Source organism: Fusarium flagelliforme (genome assembly GCF_020744385.1).
Source record: "Fusarium flagelliforme strain FIESC 12 MPI-CAGE-AA-0113 chromosome Unknown B0J16scaffold_8, whole genome shotgun sequence".
Taxonomy (NCBI): Eukaryota; Fungi; Ascomycota; class Sordariomycetes; order Hypocreales; family Nectriaceae; genus Fusarium; species Fusarium flagelliforme.
Window position 1 is genome coordinate 1,201,377 of NW_025763510.1, and position 16,389 is coordinate 1,217,765.

The window sequence follows — 16,389 nt, forward strand, 5'->3', positions numbered from 1 at the left end:
ACCAGGGCCACACAGGGGGTGCAGCGTACAGACGGCTTTAACACTAGATCGAGTTATTTATTATTACCCATGTTCGTAGCATGTTCTATCGATCCTTCTTCCTTTGAGCAATTCAGGAGGCAACCACAAGCAATTCGCCATATACCGGATCGACACCTGAGCTCAACGCTAAACTCACAGCGTCTTGATTCTAAAACAGTTCTCTGAAAGCTTGCTTCGCAACACATCGGCATACCAGCGGTAGCTTTGTCTCTCTACGATTTAGTGTGTCTCGTCTCATCTCAACAAAGACACGCATCGTCATTCATTCTAGAACCAAGGACAAATACTGCACACCATGAGCCATTTTCCAATGCAAAGTGTTAAGCATTGTCACTAAAAATCCTTCCCGTTATTATTAGCTGATCCTTCCTGATACGATATTACTATAATCCCGGATCGTATAATGTACATAGTGAAGATGTGGAGACTCCCCGCTTCCAAGTTGCTATTCCTAGCATTATGGAGTCGAGGCACTCCCCAGACCATGTTCGTCTGGAGATGGACGGTCGTTGAGATAACCTTTCAGGGTCTGTGACGAGCAAGATTGAGAATTGTGAATGTTAAGAAAGGGGCGAGCAAAAGAAGGCAAAGTGCCTTCTTGTGTCTTACAGAATTAGAGTAGATCTTCCGGCGCCTATTTCGCTTGGCCCTTGATCTCATGCCAAAGCGGAAACTATTGAATGGGGCACCGGGAGAGGCTCTAGAATTGACACTGAAACACCTTTTGGCTGGATCAAGGTTAGGGGTGTTATATCTCAAATTTAAGAGTAAGATCCCTTTGTGTATAACATGGTGATACCTCGGAGCATTATTAACAATCAGATAGGAGATGAGACAAGGCAAGGCGGACGAACATCCACGTTATAGAGAGCTCTTGGGTAAATCACCTCTGTTGAGTTCTAGCTAACGCCACCAGAGACCAGTTGTTGCTCATTTCAACCTCTTGAGATAGCGCGCCAAGTTTAACTATACAACCGCACTCCCAAAACAAAAACCGAAAGCAAGCGATGTATCAGAAGTAGCTTCTCATAGCATCCTCGTAGCCAGTACCACCCTTCAAGTCCTGTCCAAACTTGGCGTGAACGTCAAGAACTTGTTTGATGTGTCGTATACTGAGAGCCTCGCCCTTGTTAACGGCAAGGTCCTGAGCCGAGCCCACCACGTTCTTGATTTCCCGTCCGTTGAGATCCTGCTTCGAGAGCGCGTTCAAATCATCCTCTGTCAGCGGTTCCACCTTGAGCTTGCCCAACTTCTGAACGCGGTCCAAGAACATCTTAAAGATGGTCCGCTTCGCCTTGGAGTCAAGGTTGTCATATCGCAATGCGATGTGAATTCGAGACTGGAACGCTTCGTCGAATGTCTGGAACACCCCCAGATTAGTAATTGCACCTTCATAATAACTGAGAAGTTTAGGATACGCACCTCTACCCGGTTGGTCGTAAGGAACAGGATCCCCTGGAAGTATTCCAGTTGCCGGAGGAAGATGCTCACAAGGGCATTGCGATGGATATCATGCATATTGCGCTTCTCAAGGAATACATCTGCCTCGTCCAACAGGAGAATCGCACCCCATGCATGACATATGTCCAGTATCTTCTGCAACTCCGCCTCGAGAAATCGCGAGTCTGTTCCAAGTTCTCCGGCTGAGGCCATATACAGCGGGCACTGAAGTAGCTCGGCGATGCCCTCAGCAGTGAGTGTCTTGCCCGTTCCAGGAGGGCCATGCAAAACAGCTTTGAAAGTTAGCTTTTCTCGCAAAAAAGGACATTTGTTTGACTTACTGACAAGGCCTTTTCCTTTACCTTGAATCACATCATCAATCGTGTTCGCTGCATGGTACTTGCGAGACTTGACAAGAGCTTTGATCAAATCCTTGGTGCCATCTTCAAGAACCAGAGAATCCCAGGCCTTCTCGTTCCACTTAATTTCGTTAACCCCAGAGACAGCGAGCTCAAGCCATTGCTTTTCCGAAAAAGCAAATCCAAGCACTACTGGCGAGGCAATAAGATATTCCTCATCAGTGAATTCGAGAGCGTCGCTTTCCTCGTCCTTCTTGCTATTGGCCTCGCTCTCCTCCTCGCCGCTGTTCTTGGACGGAAGCTTATCAAGTTCGGCTTCCTCTTGTTCGTCCTCAATTTCACTTTTCGGGAATCGAACCATCCGTACCTCTCCGTCAGAGTTCTTGTATACCTTGGTGACAAACTTGACCTTTTCTCCATCTTCGGAATCCGAGCAGCCACAGCAGTTGTCCGAGTCCGAGTCAGAATCCTCACTATCGGAAAGAATGTCAGGATCCTTAGGCTTGACAGTTGAGACGCTATAGTTAGGGTTGATCCTTCGGAAGATAGTTGGATCAATCATAACACGACTAGGTTGGATGTTAAACTTCAATACTTGGCCCTTCTTCCGCTTCATGAAAGCAATGCCCTGGTAGCTCTTGTAGTGGACGCCACCCAGCGACACAAACTTTTTACCTCGCTCGATCAAGTCACGGCGGAGCTTATCCTCGTTCTGATGATACTGTAGCGGGTAACATGAGAGGCTGGTGATCTTCTTGGCTCCCTGGAATTCTTCCAGTTCCACGGATGTGCTGCCATAGCCGAATCTCTTGCCATCAAACTCAAAGTACTTTCCGTCGACGTAGTAGAATTCTCCCTTGATGATGCTACGATGGAGCTGTGCCATCTCGACCTTGAAGACTCGTGGCTCCTGGGTGGTTCCGTAAGTCGTCGTATAGGCCAGTGTGTTAGGCTTCCACAATGCCCAAAGCAAGTCGAACGTGATGAGACCGCTCTCAAGCATGGGGTAGAGGCTTTCTTTTGTAGATTCGAAGTCATGATCGAGGTACTTTATCATTACTTTCAAGTGTTTCCTCTTGTCCTTGAGTCGTCTTTTGTTCTTCTTTCGAGCCTTCTTTGTCTCGCCAGCAGGCTTAGCTTTCTTCAGCGCCTTGAGATGGCTGCGCATGTCTTCTAAGTACCTAGAGCGAGTTAGCAGGTATATCTCGAAGTTTCCCTGCCGTCAAGGTATCAGAAAAAGTGGCCACCGAAAGCCCAAGAGACGAAATAATTTAGATACTTCATGCAAGTTTAGACTAGCACTTAGGCCAACTTGTTTTGGCGTCATACGCTTTGGAAGACGACTTCTCTACCATATCGTAGTGTCTGAGACTTACAGGAACAGGAGATTGGGGTTGACCTTGGGAACCTCATCCACCAGACTGATACCTTCGACGTTGCCGATCACATCTTGCAAGCATTCGCGAAGGAGTTTGCTCTTGATATCGACAAGGGTCGTTCTATACTTGCCCTCCCAGTCAAAGGTTCGGCGGACATGAAAGATGAAATCTTCGTATTGAGAATCGGTATCTGCATCGGCTGTGTCCTGCAGCTTGTAATTGTGTATGTTGCTGTCCCACACCTGGTCAACCCGCTTGAAAGCCGGATTCTTAATCTTTTTGTCTTTGCCCTTTTTCTTTTTCTTCTTGGTATCTTCAGAGCTGTCAGAATCGTCGTCGTCATCTTCCGAGTCGTTATTCTGGAGTTCTGTGGAGATCGGAAGTCCTCGAGCCGGACGGCGTCTACCCAGGCCAAGTGCTGCAGATGCCTGATCCATTGCTACTGCACTCTGGGAAGGCACCGGATAGGAAGTGGGTTGCAATGAATACGGGTGCATTGGGGCGCCATAGGAAGCATAATTAGCTGAACTGGCCAGCTGATGCTGGAGTTGGGCAAATTGGAGCTCCAGTGCCTTGAACTGGCTTTTAAGATCACGTTTCGATGACTTCTTGTCGTCTTTAGATTTCGTATCGTCGTCTGAAGAAGAATCCGAGTCAGATGAATCCGAGTCATCATCATCTGAGGAAGTCCCCGAATCAGAGTTGGAAGAAGTGTCAGGAACCTTGTTCTTTTTCTTCTTTTGCTTGATAGCTTTCTTGCCCTTGGTCGAACTGGTCTTGCTCACACGCTTCGATTTCTTCTTGTCCTTGTTCTTCATCCCCACTCGTTTCTTGAGTGATCCTGTAGTCCTAGATGGCTTATCATCGTCACCTGAATCCGACGAAGCGCCCTCACTTGAATTGCCAGAACCATCCGCATCCTCCTGTTCAGAAGATGCTTTGGTAGTTCTATTCTTGGATTTCTTTTGGGGACGCTTTTTCTTTGAACTGGGATCGTCTTTGTTGGTTTGCTTTGCCGTCTCCGAAGAAGCTACATCGGGGTTTGTCGCAGTTGTGTCCTTAGCATTCTTGGTATCCGACTCGTCTTGGGCAGGTTTTTGGGTGGTATCCTGGCCACCCTGGCGATCCGATGGACTGACGGAGTCCTTAGCTTCCATTTTGATGAAAGGTGTGATTTCTTTCTGCTGAGGTAGAATGATTCCTAATTCTTGAGGGAAAAGGGTGAAGGTGTATCAATAGGCCACTGGATAGATGGTTACCTACAAAAGAGAAGGTTTGAAGAAAAGGAAGAAACAGCCCAGAACGAGATGGAGGTAGAAATAGGTAGCTAGGTACGTGGACTGCATATAACAGAAGGCAGCAGCAAGGCAGTGAATCATTGGCCGCTCATGCTCCCAACGGCTGAGAAGTAGAAATAGGCAGGCAGGTGATTGGGCTGTCAAAATAAGGTAGTCTAAGTCTTGGTCTAAGCTCGCATAAGGTGACTGAGTTATTTCGTCTCTTGGGCTTTCTCGACACCCTGACGGCAGGCACCAACCGCATCACAGCCACAGAAAAGTGAAGGGATGTTTTATTATCCAGATATTATTGGACAAGCACAGATGGTTCAGCAACAATCATTCCACCACATCAGAACTATAGGTCGGCTGCAGATGACAATGATTCTGGCTGGGTAAGCCTACAGGCAGCCAAGAGCAATCAATGAATGCCAACCAACATCAATACTGCATGCAAACGCCTAGGCACTCTTGTATAACGTTTGGCGGTGATCCGGTGAAGAATTGCAGGGAGTTTACGGCGAGGCAGATAGTTGTTGGATCCGTTTGAGGTTATTCCAGTTCACATCGAGCAAGTAACATAGCGTTAGGTTAGTGCTTTGTATGGAGCCTGATTATCAGGTCTGGCTACACCATCAAACACGCTAAAGAATAATGTAACTTAGTGGATCTGAGGCCTTGACGCTAAAATAGCCACAACCAACTGACATGACAGTTGACGATCTTTACTCCGTCAGCCTCAACTCTACAAACATGGAAGGGTATCACTGCAGGTAATGGACACCATAACAAACAACTGCCAAGGTTGAAAAATGGTCTTCAGTAGGTACCATGTATCCCAGTCCATATTGCTGAGACAAATCAGAGAGTCAGAAAAGATTACTACTCCCCCTCTTTAGTCACCCCGCGAATAGCCTTTCTAACCAATACATCTGTAACAAATGTCGACCGCCTCACCATTCTTTTATTGGCCAATGAGAGAAGACTTGTCAAGGCCGTCAACAGAATACTGGTTATGAGTCTTTACCAGGGCGAAATGGCCGATTTCAATTATACTTCACATGCAATACAGGGGATTGCATTGAACTTGGTTTGCCAGGCAAACCAGCAAGTTACCTGCCCTGTAGCAAACCAATTCGCAATAAAAGTTTGGCTGAAGCTGTCCATGAGTGCAACATGGATCTACCCCGCTCGTATCGGTGCAATGTCAAGATCATGAATACGATAAATGACAGAGTGAAGCCACTGAGATTGACATTCTACTGCAAGAACCCACATGCAGTGCTTGTGTTTGTCTGGGTAAACAATTTCTGCATTCACTGGTATCATCAATAATGGCGAACAAGCGCCATGCAGATACTGCTTGTATCGTTACCACCTTTGCTGATGTGCTGGCGATGTGCAGAAACTGGTCACAGCATGAAGCAGCCGACAAACGCCGTCCAGCATCTGTGCACCCAGTGTCACTTCATCGGGCAGTCGAGACGATAATTTTAGGATGGTTGCATAGGAGGTAGTTAGTTTCCAGGTTGACAAACATTTGATGGCTGGGTACCGGGTAGTCGAGCAACAACATGATGGTTGCTATCCATATTTCATGTGAAAAGATATCATGTTCTTCAGTGATTGCCTCAAAATACATGCCCTTTTTTGTGTCTATCAGCTTTATTGATTATCAGCTCTCCATGTTTAATAGGCGCTAGAGTCATGGAGGATTCCTCGATAACGTACTCTATACTTTGACCTGACACAAACGTCTTGGACGAGAAACACCAATGAAGAGAACGATGACGATCTGTGTGAAATCCGCCCAAGATAAGATGTAAGAACAGACCCGGTATGAGTTATCAGCGTGTTATCACCGGGGATTGATCCATGTTTGCCATTTCAACTTTGTCCAAGCTTTTTGTAGATGAGCCAAGAAAAACCTGGCCAGCCCCTCTCACAGATCCCTAGACTAGACATCCATACAGTTAGTAGTTAGCTTACAGCATTTGAGACGCTGCTTTAGATTCATCAATTCGTATGTATCTAGGCCTTCCAATATCGGGTTTACTAAAGACGATGCTTCTGAATCTAATTATCTGCAATCAAGGAACCTATAAGAGTCTTTACTGGTCCATTTATTCCACGATTGAAGGACGTATCATGGATGATTGTCTCCCACCAATATTCATTGGATTAGCGCGCCCCGCGATGCTGCAAGCATGTAAACAAGCTCTCGGGCAAGATGGAGCAAGAGCACAGACCTTCCCAGGCCCGTGAACCAATTGATGGCCCTCACAACGTCATCACTGTCGCGAAAGTAGCTCCTTCCCGCCAGTAGATCCGGTGGATTGAACCTTGAAGGAGCTGAGGGAAAGAAGTTGGAAGAGTTGGTTTTCCTTCTCTTCTCTTCAATCCCATTTCCGAGGCCCTTTGTTCAGGCTTGAGTCTTGCAAGCTGCAATCAGCCGTCAATCAATCGCTGTACAGAGAGATCTTTCTGAAACAGCATCGCTTCTGGATCCAAATTTAGTTTGATCCGTTGCGACACAGCAGCATTGCGCTTTCGTGGATCGGCCGATTGCAATCAAGACAGACTCGTACTAACTCAACTGTACGCGACGCCAACTCTTTCCCTCCTGAGCCCGAGACTCGTCAGCTCGACTCCCTTTGTCTTCAGCACAGCTAACTTTCTTACTCAAAGCAGCAGCAGAGCTTTGTGGCTCACAGCAGTCATTATGCCTAGTACTTGGGGGCGCTTCAAGAGCCTGTTTGGGGGTGATGCCTCCAATGGTTCCAGTCGTCGTGAATGGCTTCATGAGGAGGAGAGAGCTCGTAAGTTCCCCTGCTAGCCCTAGCAAAGAGCAATTGGCCTTTGATCTAACTTATCAGTTCTCTCTCATCACCGTAACCAGGGCATCACATCTGCCACTCCTCCCGCCGAGGTCATGAAAGTCTGCCTACGACTTCGACATCTGATTCGCGAATGCGTTCCCTGCGAGCTCGAGGAAAGTGCCATTACGCGCTCTCACAGTACGGTCATTACCAAAAATGTTGTCCAGGCGGCCAAAGAGGCTGGTGGTCAGAAGTATCGTGCATGCGTCGTGAGTTAAACCTGCCCTGTTGTGCATTTGAAATCTTTTACTGACTCGATATCATCAGGTATATGCTCTGCTAGTTAATATGAAATGGTTCAAGCGCGAGGCGATTGTCGAGCTGTGGGATGCTGACCTTCATGATCTTCGCGCTGTTGCTTGCACTGTCATCGCTAAACAGATGTAAGTGACGCATAGCCTCTCCATTGCCCTTGCTTGCCACTCGACATTAGCTGACCATAGCTAGCATCGAAGGAGAAGACGACCTAGAATATCTCCTGCATCACGTCCTTCTTCGCCGGTACTCTTTCCTGATTGGCAAGGTTCCTACTCCACCAACCAATGTCATCGAGAAGGCTGTGGACTTGCACGCTGTTCGAGTCATTGGTTCCTCTGGCTACCAGAAATGCATTGCATATCTCTGGCGTGGCTGGCTGGTTCAAGACGAAGACGACCCTTCCGAGTTTGTTGACTACAAGAACAAGGCGAACACGAATTTCCTTGTTCACATGGATCCTGACCGTATGCGCGCCCCTCGGTATCAGAACGCCGCCCAGCTACTCTTCTCTGTCATCTATCTTGGCCTTTACACGGCTGCGGTCAACTCTGCAAACCCGACAGGAGTGCTTGATGGTGCTGAGATTATTCTCTATATCTTCACCTTTGCTTATGTTTGCGACGAATGCCTCAAGTTTTGGAAGGCCGGCTATGCTATTATCGGATTCTGGAACGTCTTCAACTTCATTCTTTACACCTTCTTGACTGCCTCATTAGTCCTGCGCATTATAGGGCAGGTGTACTGGGACAACGATAAGGTTTTCAACAAGTACAACGAGCTCAGCTACAATCTGCTATCGTTCGTCGCGCCTATGTTTTGGTCACGCCTTTTGCTATATTTCGATAGCTTCCGCTTCTTTGGCGCTATGCTGGTCGTGCTGAAGGTCATGATGAAAGAGTCGCTCATTTTCTTTGCGCTACTCATAGTTGTCATCGTTGGCTTCCTTCAAGCCTTCATTGGCCTGGACATCGCCGATGATAACATTATGGGGGACACTTATTTCATTATCGAATCCATGCTCAAAGCCATTATGCAAAGTCCTGAGTTTGATGGATTCGAGAACTTTGGACACCCCTTTGGTCTGATTCTTTACTACTGCTTTACTTTTGTTGTCATGGTAAGTGAGGAGATGCGCAATAGGCAATCTAGGAGGTCGGAGCTAACAACACGGTTTAGATCATTCTGCTCAACATCCTCATTGCGCTTTACAACTCAGCCTACGAGGGTATTTATTCGAATGCTGACGACGAATATCTGGCGCTTTTTGCACAGAAGACGATGCAATTCGTCCGAGCTCCTGATGAGAATGTCTATATTGCTCCATTTAACCTTATCGAGATGGTCATTTCAGGTCTACTGGAATGGTGGGTACCAAAGCCCACCTATGAGTTCATCAACGACTGCGTTATGGCTGTTCTATACTCCCCTCTCCTTTTTGTTGCTGCTCTACTCGAGAAACGAGATGCACGCAAGATTCGAAGTAACCGCAAAAGAGGCGAAGAAGATGACGACCAGATGCATGAGTGGGAACAGTTCCAAGAAGACTTGGATATGGAGGCTGAAGGTTGGACTAAGACCTGCGAGGCCGCCAAGCCGAATGTGGAAGACGAGCCCGCTGTGATTGAAGTTCGCAAACTGCGAGCTGAGGTGGATGAACTGAAGTCAATGCTTTCGCACCTCAATGATACCGTCAAGGGGAGCGGTGACGAAGCCATCACGGGAGCCAACACGGGAAAGGCACCAGAAACAGGAGATGATGGGACTCAGACTGCGTCAGAAGCCACTGAGACCCTAGATACACAGGACACATCAGATGCCCCAGAGGCAGAAACGACATCTGGTGATAATAAGTCGGGCAAGAAGAATAAAAAGAAGAACAACAAGAAGAAAGGTGGCTCTAGTAACTAGGGATCGGGGTCGCACAGTGGTTGATTTGGACTATGGTATGTTTATGTTGTGTTTTCAGTACTTATATTGTGCTTCGCTTTCGGTTTTGGGGCTGTTGGAGTTACATTTTCGGACAGCTATGGTTCTGAGCACTTTGATGGTTTATATATCCAATGAGTTGTTGCGATGATTGTATACATTATACGTACCTATGCAATGGCAGAAGAACTTTTAAGTATAAACAACATTAAAATCTGGACCTGAATGAACATTGGAGGAGATATTGCAGATTTAGGCTACAGAAATAAAGTAGCACAAGTGCCAGCTTGAGCTAGCATGAGGTGATTATTATTTCGTCTCTTATGCTTCCAACGACCAATCCTTCTGACACCCTGACAGGCAGTTAGGTAGGGCCGATAGAGATTCATTCAACGAAACTTTTCTCTTTTATTTAAACGATCTACTAGGGAAACATTGAGGTATCTCCCAGGTGAACTAAGTTACTACAGAAAGGCTGGGACATGCCCATAACCCTTTCCCCTTCCTTATCAAGTATTTCGTATCGTGCCTTTTAGTTCGCAGGGGGGAAGATCTTTCTGTATCAAGTTGGTCAGTTGATGTGTAGTTCAGAGGTTTGGAAATACTGACGGAATCGTCTTGTCGTACGCATTGACATCGACGGGCATGAATGTGACGAACACAACTCGAGAGAGTTTGCTTCCCTCCTCACTTTCGAGGAACTCCCTTACAGTCTTGCAAGCGATTTGGGCGGCCGGTTCGTTGGGGAATCCGTAGACACCTGTGCTGATAGCACTGAATCCAACGGTCTTGACGCCATTGTTGACGGCAACTTTCAGACTCTCGTGATAACACTTGGCAAGGCTCTCTTCAGGAGTATCGTTCATGCCGTAGACAGGTCCGACGGTGTGGATAACATGCTTGGCAGGGAGGTTATATCCCTTGGTAATGACAGCGTCGCCAGTCTCAATAGGGCCAAGCGGTCGGCACTCTTTAGCGAGCTCGGGACCTGCAGCGGCATGGATGGCACCATCAACGCCGCCACCGCCAAGGAGTCGCTTGTTAGCAGCATTGACGATGGCATCGAGCTTCAACTTGGTGATGTCTCCTCGGATCAAACCGATGCGGTCGTTTAGAGAGCCATTCGGAGTGAAAGAGCTAGAGGTCGATTTAGAAGCGGCCGCGGAGAGAGGAGAATTGGTGTCCCGATAGAGCTGGGAGAGAGTGGGAATATCGTCGACAGTTCGGGTAGCCATTGTGACGAATCTTCTGGTGAACATGAAAGTGCAAGGGGTGTGGTGGGGTAGCAACTCAAAAGAACTGTCAGATGGTCAGCATAAATCTTCTTTTTTTCGAGAAAGAGAAAAATAGACCTTCTTGTTTATACTAAGGCTCAATAATTTGACTCAGGTTTGTTGTTGGGCCTGTGTTATCGTTGATTTGTTCGTGAGGCTGGATATGATGCAATAGCCCGAGGTGGTACAAAGTGGAATCTGGTTGCTTCTGTTTTTAAAGGTGTAATGAAGAATGATATGCCAGTATAAGCTTGGGGTGGGCAGGCCTTTTATACTCGAAGGAGCTATGGACTCGTGATGTGTTGCCTTGAACTTTGTTGGTTTAAGTCTGAATGAGAAGGGCGTTGGAGGTGAATGAACGTTACGGTGTCAGAAGATTGGCTGTCAAGAGCATAAGAGACGAAATAATTTGGTTGCCTTGTATCTGCTTAAAATAGCATTTAGGCTACTTTATTTTGTCACTGTAAGCTTTAGAGCTAGGAGTGGAAGCTCCAGCTCTGCACTGCAAGTGGGTCGGTTTCGAAGCTTGGGAAGGAGGGGCAACACCCATTCATAAAAGCCAAGCCTTTGGAGCAGCCCTGAAGTATCATTGTATGAGCTGCCAATTGTGTCACCACGAAGGTGACTTCGTGAGAGGCAATTGTAAATGAGAGGACCAGTAAAGGAAGTATCATTGTATGAATGGAAGTTGAAGAGGCATTCAACCGTCAATGAATAAGTGAAAGCTGGGCCGATTATATAAAGCAAGATATAAAATGTTCAATGTCAGGTCTCATCAGTACCCTTTCAGTGTCACCTGGGGAATCAGACGACTGAAATAGATTGACTGAGATATGTTAAGTTTAGGCGAACGAATCTACCTTGAATCAGAAAGAAAAACACAAAAGCTAAAAACTAGAATAAATGCGGAGGAAATCAATACATATAAAACATAACTCCAAACAAGGTACGACCTCAAACACACTCAATAACCACCAGATAGACCTGATAAAACCTTCCCCCAAGACTTGGATTCTCCTTTTCGTTTTCTGTGAATGACCTTACTCGCATGTTCCACTCTTACACTTTGTCGCTCAGGTTTTGAAGGCTCAGCTCTCTGCTTTTTCACGGGACCAGGTGTCCAACTTGACTTGCGCTTCAAAGTCTGCCGTTTCACTCCCTTCTCGTACTTCTTGGATTTGGAAAGCTCGTCACTTCCAGTGCTTACCTGTTCATCCTCATCTGAAGTCCAAAGTGGAGTGGTGTTACTGCCCTCTCCCGTCTCATCTTCTGAAAAGTCAGTGTCACTGCTGCTGTACCCAGCGTCTAACACTGCCCCAGCTTTAGCCGCATGGCCACCAGCCGGGACATCAATGTCCGAGTCAGAGTCGATAACTTGCTCCCGTTGCTGATACGTGACCCCAAGAGGGCCAGCTCCAAGGGTAGTTACAGGTGCTGCCATGATTTCTCGCGGGTGCTGATCGACAAAAGTTGAGGGATCCCTGCTGGGAATAGAGAACGCTGCTGTGTGTAGAAGGTCTTCCGTGACTGTCTCACGGACAGCATAAGGATGGGGCATGATACCATGCGCTGCTGGTGTAGCACCGCCCAGTGGCCGATTTGCCCGGGCTGCCAGGTCAGCGGCAGAGTTGGCCACCCATGCAGAGGGCTGATTGGGCTCATGTGCTGGGAAAGGAGAGTCAGTTCCCGAGTAAACTGAGAAGAAACCGTTGTTACCGTTAAATGATCGGGGGTCAGACAACGGTACTGGTTGATTGTCCATTTGCATCTGTTGGAACTTGGGTGGGATTAGAGGTGTGCGACCAGCCTGTGCGATAGCTTCTCCTTGCAGAGTTGTAACACCTCTGTTGCTACGCAAATTGGAGGCGATGCGTATGTTATTGGCCTCTTTCGCTGCCTTTTGCTCCTCGTTGAGCCGACCTACAAGATTCTTCACTCCATCAAGGTCGAAAATGCCAGTGGATGGTCCCCTGATCTGTTGGTCTCGAACGTCGTCGCCACGATCATCTTCCAGAGTCCCCGATAGCCGCTGAGCAATACTCAACTCGTCTATATCCTCTCCTAAAAGGGGGATTTTGTACCCCTGTAGTGAGAATATCCTGTCGAATTGCCTTCTCAAAGACTGAAAATCCAGCAGATCCGTACCTGTCGATTTCAGCATCTCCTTTTTGGCGAGGAAATAATATCGTTGATGCGGCAGACGGCGTGACTTTCGTAGCATAGGCAATGTCCACATGAGATCACGCCAGTTGTGGTTGGAGGCATCCAACTCGAGAAGCCTCACCAAGTCTTCGACTCTTCGGCCAAGGGTCAATATTCGCTGTCCCCAGTTCCCTTCAAGTCTCTTCATACCGCCCCCTATAATGTTCAGGAGAATTCCAAGGTCTTTGAAGACGACTTGAAGGTCTTTTACAAGCTCTCTCCATATTGGCATGGCTTCCGGTAAATCGCTCACCCAGAGATCGAAAAAGGTGCTTCCGCCCTGGTACAACTCGCAAAGCAGGGTTTCATGATGAGCAAGTTCTCTCTCAACGATTTTTGCGAAATCCATGAGTTTGGGAACCACACGCCCTTCAAAGTGCTCGATTTTACCCGACTGCAGCTTTTGCGCCTACAGTTCTCGACGATTATCGAAGGGTGCTGTGTTCTGGTAGAGCATTTCGGCGTCCCAGTCAGCCGTGCATCCCAGCTTTTCTCTCGTTTTATCCCAGATCTCATAGAGTAACTCGAGGCTTTTTGTATCGGAATCAGCCAGATGTACTTGGTTCATGTGTGCCGCGAACTCACAGAGAATCATCTGAATCTCCCCTCCAGGTTTGGCCCAGGGCTGTACATCCACCCATCTACCAATCGCAACGATGAGTCGGTTCGTCATCAGATCATAAGACGCTGTTTCGGTCATGATATTGTAAAGGTAATTGTACAGGATATACCTCCCTTCCTTTCTCAACTTGTTCATGATCTTTACAAGGAGCTGTTCGCGTTCAGGGTCGACATTCAAACATTCGATAGTCAAGTTGTCGTAACAGTGGTCCGCAGGGTAAAAGTTGAACTTGTGAGGCTTCTTGGACGGCTCCCTCAAGGCAGCGGAACCGTATTTCTCGATTGCGACGTCCCAAAAACTCTGCGAGAAAAACTTGTTGACATCTTCGAAGCGTACAAAATGACTGAGTATGGTGTAATGAGCATCCGACTCCTCGAGGTTCGGTACTTCATTGCGCTCCCCTTCACTTCTCAGCTGTAGAGATATGAGCCCGGCCGCTGTGTGGAGGAGTGGAGGCGTGACGAATTCCGTAGTACTATAGGTAAAAGGCCAGTATCCACCTGCCATGACCTAGATATCTCTCGTCAGTCTCCCCTATCATATATAGTATTTGGATCGAGAGAGGCACTTACATGTTCTTGATAGGCATGACAAACCTCGCCAAAGTGGTCATCTTCAAAGCAAGGCTCATCCCATCGGTCTCTATTCTCATAATCTCTAAGTGCAACATCTAGTTTTCTACAGGCTGCAATTTGTTCAGGGTCTGTGATGCCGAATGAAACGGGTTCGCGTAGCCACTTGTAGGTGCTGGACACAAATGCATGCTATTATACCAGTGTCAATATCAGAGGTACTTTGGGAACTGAGGGAACTTACCATCATCTCGTGAGCTATACAAGACGCAAGTGCGATGTTGGCCATCAACTTTTCGCTCTTGGTATACTTGTCTACCAATAATGGCCAGACCAGCTCCGCGTCAATATGTACAGTGATCTTAGTATCATGATGATCAAAGAAGAACTCCAGCGCTGAACAATAGCCCAGCCTGAAGTAATCTGTCGTGGTCTTTCCTTCTGATACAAATCCACTGTTCAATTTGATCGAAAAGATTCGACATAGAGCTTCCCAAGAAAGAGAGTTGGTATCAATACCAGTGTCTTTTAATTTCTGGGCGCCTTCAACCTTTCTGGGACCTAGAGCCTCTCGATCGCGCAGGAAGCGGACTTTCTTGTCTCTATTTTGATTCTCCATGTTGATAAAGAGACTTTCTTCGACCCAGAAGCGGTTTGTGATGTCTTTCAGACCATCGATGAAGTTTTCATCCATTAGGAGTAATCGAGTGGCGAGCTGAAGAGCTGGTTGTAAGACATCCCATACACGATCATTATTCTTGAATCATGAGTCGTCAGTATCTTTCACATGTATAATTCGAATACACATACCCTGGGATCCCACTCCTCACGTTTACCGTCAAGAGTATACACGTAGCGAGGACTTTCAGCGGTTTTCCCACGCTCACGACAATCCACCCAGCGCTCCCTATCGAAAAGGCTAGAGTCATCGATTAGTGATAGAAGTATAAGAAGAATGGATCAAGTTTACCCATATAGAGGACCCGAAAGTTGATTCACTTCGGTGTTGTCCCTAACAAAATATCCTTCCGCTAGAATCTGGTTTTGTTAGCAAATGCCAAAAGTTGCCTATTAGCCTGTAACACTTACCTCATCCATAGTCAAGCTTCCGAAGAGGATGTTTTGCCAGTGCTCGTCGATAAGAAGATCCTCGTATTGCTGCATATATTTTTGGTCCACGTCGTTCATCTTTTGCATGTCCGGCCTCGCTTGCTCCATGTAGTCATCCACATGTTGGCCGGCATCTTTAGCCAACTCGTCGAAGCGATCAAACAACTGCTTCCCTGTCTTTATATCGGTACTGACATTGAAGAGCTTTCTACTCTCAGATCTTGTAGGCGATGCTCTAGAACGGCCATCAGTTCGACCGGGGAAGATACCGAATCGCTGGGCGTAGATGGTGGGGTTGCTGAAGTTATCTCGAGGCAACAAAGCAGGGCGTAGTCGATCAAAGATAGGATCGCAGATTTTGAACGCAGTCTTGTCTCGTGCAGGGCCTTCGTCTTGCCACGTTGGATCTGTCCAGATGGGGCGGTAATGGATGTACTCATAACTGCCCTGGATACTCGCTTTGCGCGGTGTAGGATAACGTGGCCCATGTTCTGGCAGACTTTGGGAGCCATGAAGAGGTTGTTGTCTAGATGGGCGATTCGAGCTTCGAGGGTTTGTTGTCATGGTAAACCAGTTATATGATCGCAAGGGGCGCAGAAATGAGGAAGATATCACGGAATGTCACTTCAAAAGTCGGGTCTACAAAGTCGTCCAGAATTCGGGGTGCTACACAGGTATATTAATAGATATAAAGCTTCTGCATTTACTTGTATAGCCACCTGAATTCTCTCTTCTGGCTTTCTAGGACAAAGGTCAAACTGCAGGACTGAATTCATTTGGTCAACAAAGAAAGTCGAGGGCGTTAGTCACAGATGCAGTCTTCCAACGCCTAGACCTTAAAGTTCAGGGGCAAACAACAAAGAGACCTTAGCTATTATGTCCCAGATAAATTGAAGCACTGGAAATTGACCGCCGTGGGCTCGTCTTTTCTGAACCCAGACAGAGCAATGAATGCAAATAACAAGAATCCGATGTTACAATAAGATTCTTCCCAATAATATTCAGAAATGTTCCTTCGAGAGAAAGCAACGCACATCTATATGGAAGAC

General features: G+C 47.1%; 4 protein-coding genes across 4 annotated transcripts; 1 reads left to right on the forward strand and 3 right to left on the reverse strand.

Annotated features, from left to right (window-relative positions):
- Positions 1 to 918: 918 nt before the first annotated feature.
- B0J16DRAFT_418810 (uncharacterized protein) lies at positions 919 to 4,518 on the reverse strand. The gene is made up of 4 exons (XM_046133794.1): positions 3,218 to 4,518; positions 1,824 to 3,022; positions 1,465 to 1,775; positions 919 to 1,402 (listed from the first exon to the last, which is right to left on the reverse strand). The coding sequence occupies exons 1-4, from the start codon at positions 4,375 to 4,377 to the stop codon at positions 1,055 to 1,057; spliced, it is 3,018 nt and encodes a 1,005-aa protein (XP_045977860.1). The 5' UTR covers positions 4,378 to 4,518; the 3' UTR covers positions 919 to 1,054.
- Positions 4,519 to 6,826: 2,308 nt separating this feature from the next.
- Positions 6,827 to 9,823, forward strand: B0J16DRAFT_365237 (uncharacterized protein). Its single transcript, XM_046129995.1, has 5 exons — positions 6,827 to 7,316; positions 7,374 to 7,585; positions 7,644 to 7,759; positions 7,824 to 8,751; positions 8,811 to 9,823. Exons 1-5 carry the CDS (start codon positions 7,220 to 7,222, stop codon positions 9,540 to 9,542), a joined length of 2,085 nt encoding a protein of 694 aa, XP_045977861.1. The 5' UTR covers positions 6,827 to 7,219; the 3' UTR covers positions 9,543 to 9,823.
- Positions 9,824 to 10,092: 269 nt separating this feature from the next.
- On the reverse strand, positions 10,093 to 10,795 carry B0J16DRAFT_325017 (uncharacterized protein; the record flags this gene model as incomplete). The annotated part of the gene is made up of 2 exons (XM_046125863.1): positions 10,093 to 10,117; positions 10,170 to 10,795. The coding sequence occupies 2 exons, from the start codon at positions 10,793 to 10,795 to the stop codon at positions 10,093 to 10,095; spliced, it is 651 nt and encodes a 216-aa protein (XP_045977862.1).
- Positions 10,796 to 11,798: 1,003 nt separating this feature from the next.
- Positions 11,799 to 15,904, reverse strand: B0J16DRAFT_365238 (uncharacterized protein; the record flags this gene model as incomplete). The annotated part of the gene is made up of 8 exons (XM_046129996.1): positions 11,799 to 12,361; positions 12,398 to 13,405; positions 13,460 to 14,168; positions 14,231 to 14,422; positions 14,475 to 14,987; positions 15,041 to 15,149; positions 15,201 to 15,268; positions 15,320 to 15,904. 8 exons carry the CDS (start codon positions 15,902 to 15,904, stop codon positions 11,799 to 11,801), a joined length of 3,747 nt encoding a protein of 1,248 aa, XP_045977863.1.
- Positions 15,905 to 16,389: the final 485 nt, after the last annotated feature.

Bases quoted from the DNA above. Each gene is read 5' to 3' on its own strand.
- B0J16DRAFT_418810 (XM_046133794.1), bottom strand. From the start codon at position 4,377: ATGGAAGCTAAGGACTCCGTCAGTCCATCGGATCGCCAGGGTGGCCAG. The intron at 3,023-3,217 runs GTAAGTCTCAGA...AACTCGCTCTAG, and splicing joins AACCCCAATCTCCTGTTCCT to GTACTTAGAAGACATGCGCA. The intron at 1,403-1,464 runs GTGCGTATCCTA...GGGGTGTTCCAG, and splicing joins TTACGACCAACCGGGTAGAG to ACATTCGACGAAGCGTTCCA.
- B0J16DRAFT_365237 (XM_046129995.1), top strand. From the start codon at position 7,220: ATGCCTAGTACTTGGGGGCGCTTCAAGAGCCTGTTTGGGGGTGATGCC. The intron at 7,760-7,823 runs GTAAGTGACGCA...GACCATAGCTAG, and splicing joins ACTGTCATCGCTAAACAGAT to CATCGAAGGAGAAGACGACC. The intron at 8,752-8,810 runs GTAAGTGAGGAG...AACACGGTTTAG, and splicing joins GCTTTACTTTTGTTGTCATG to ATCATTCTGCTCAACATCCT.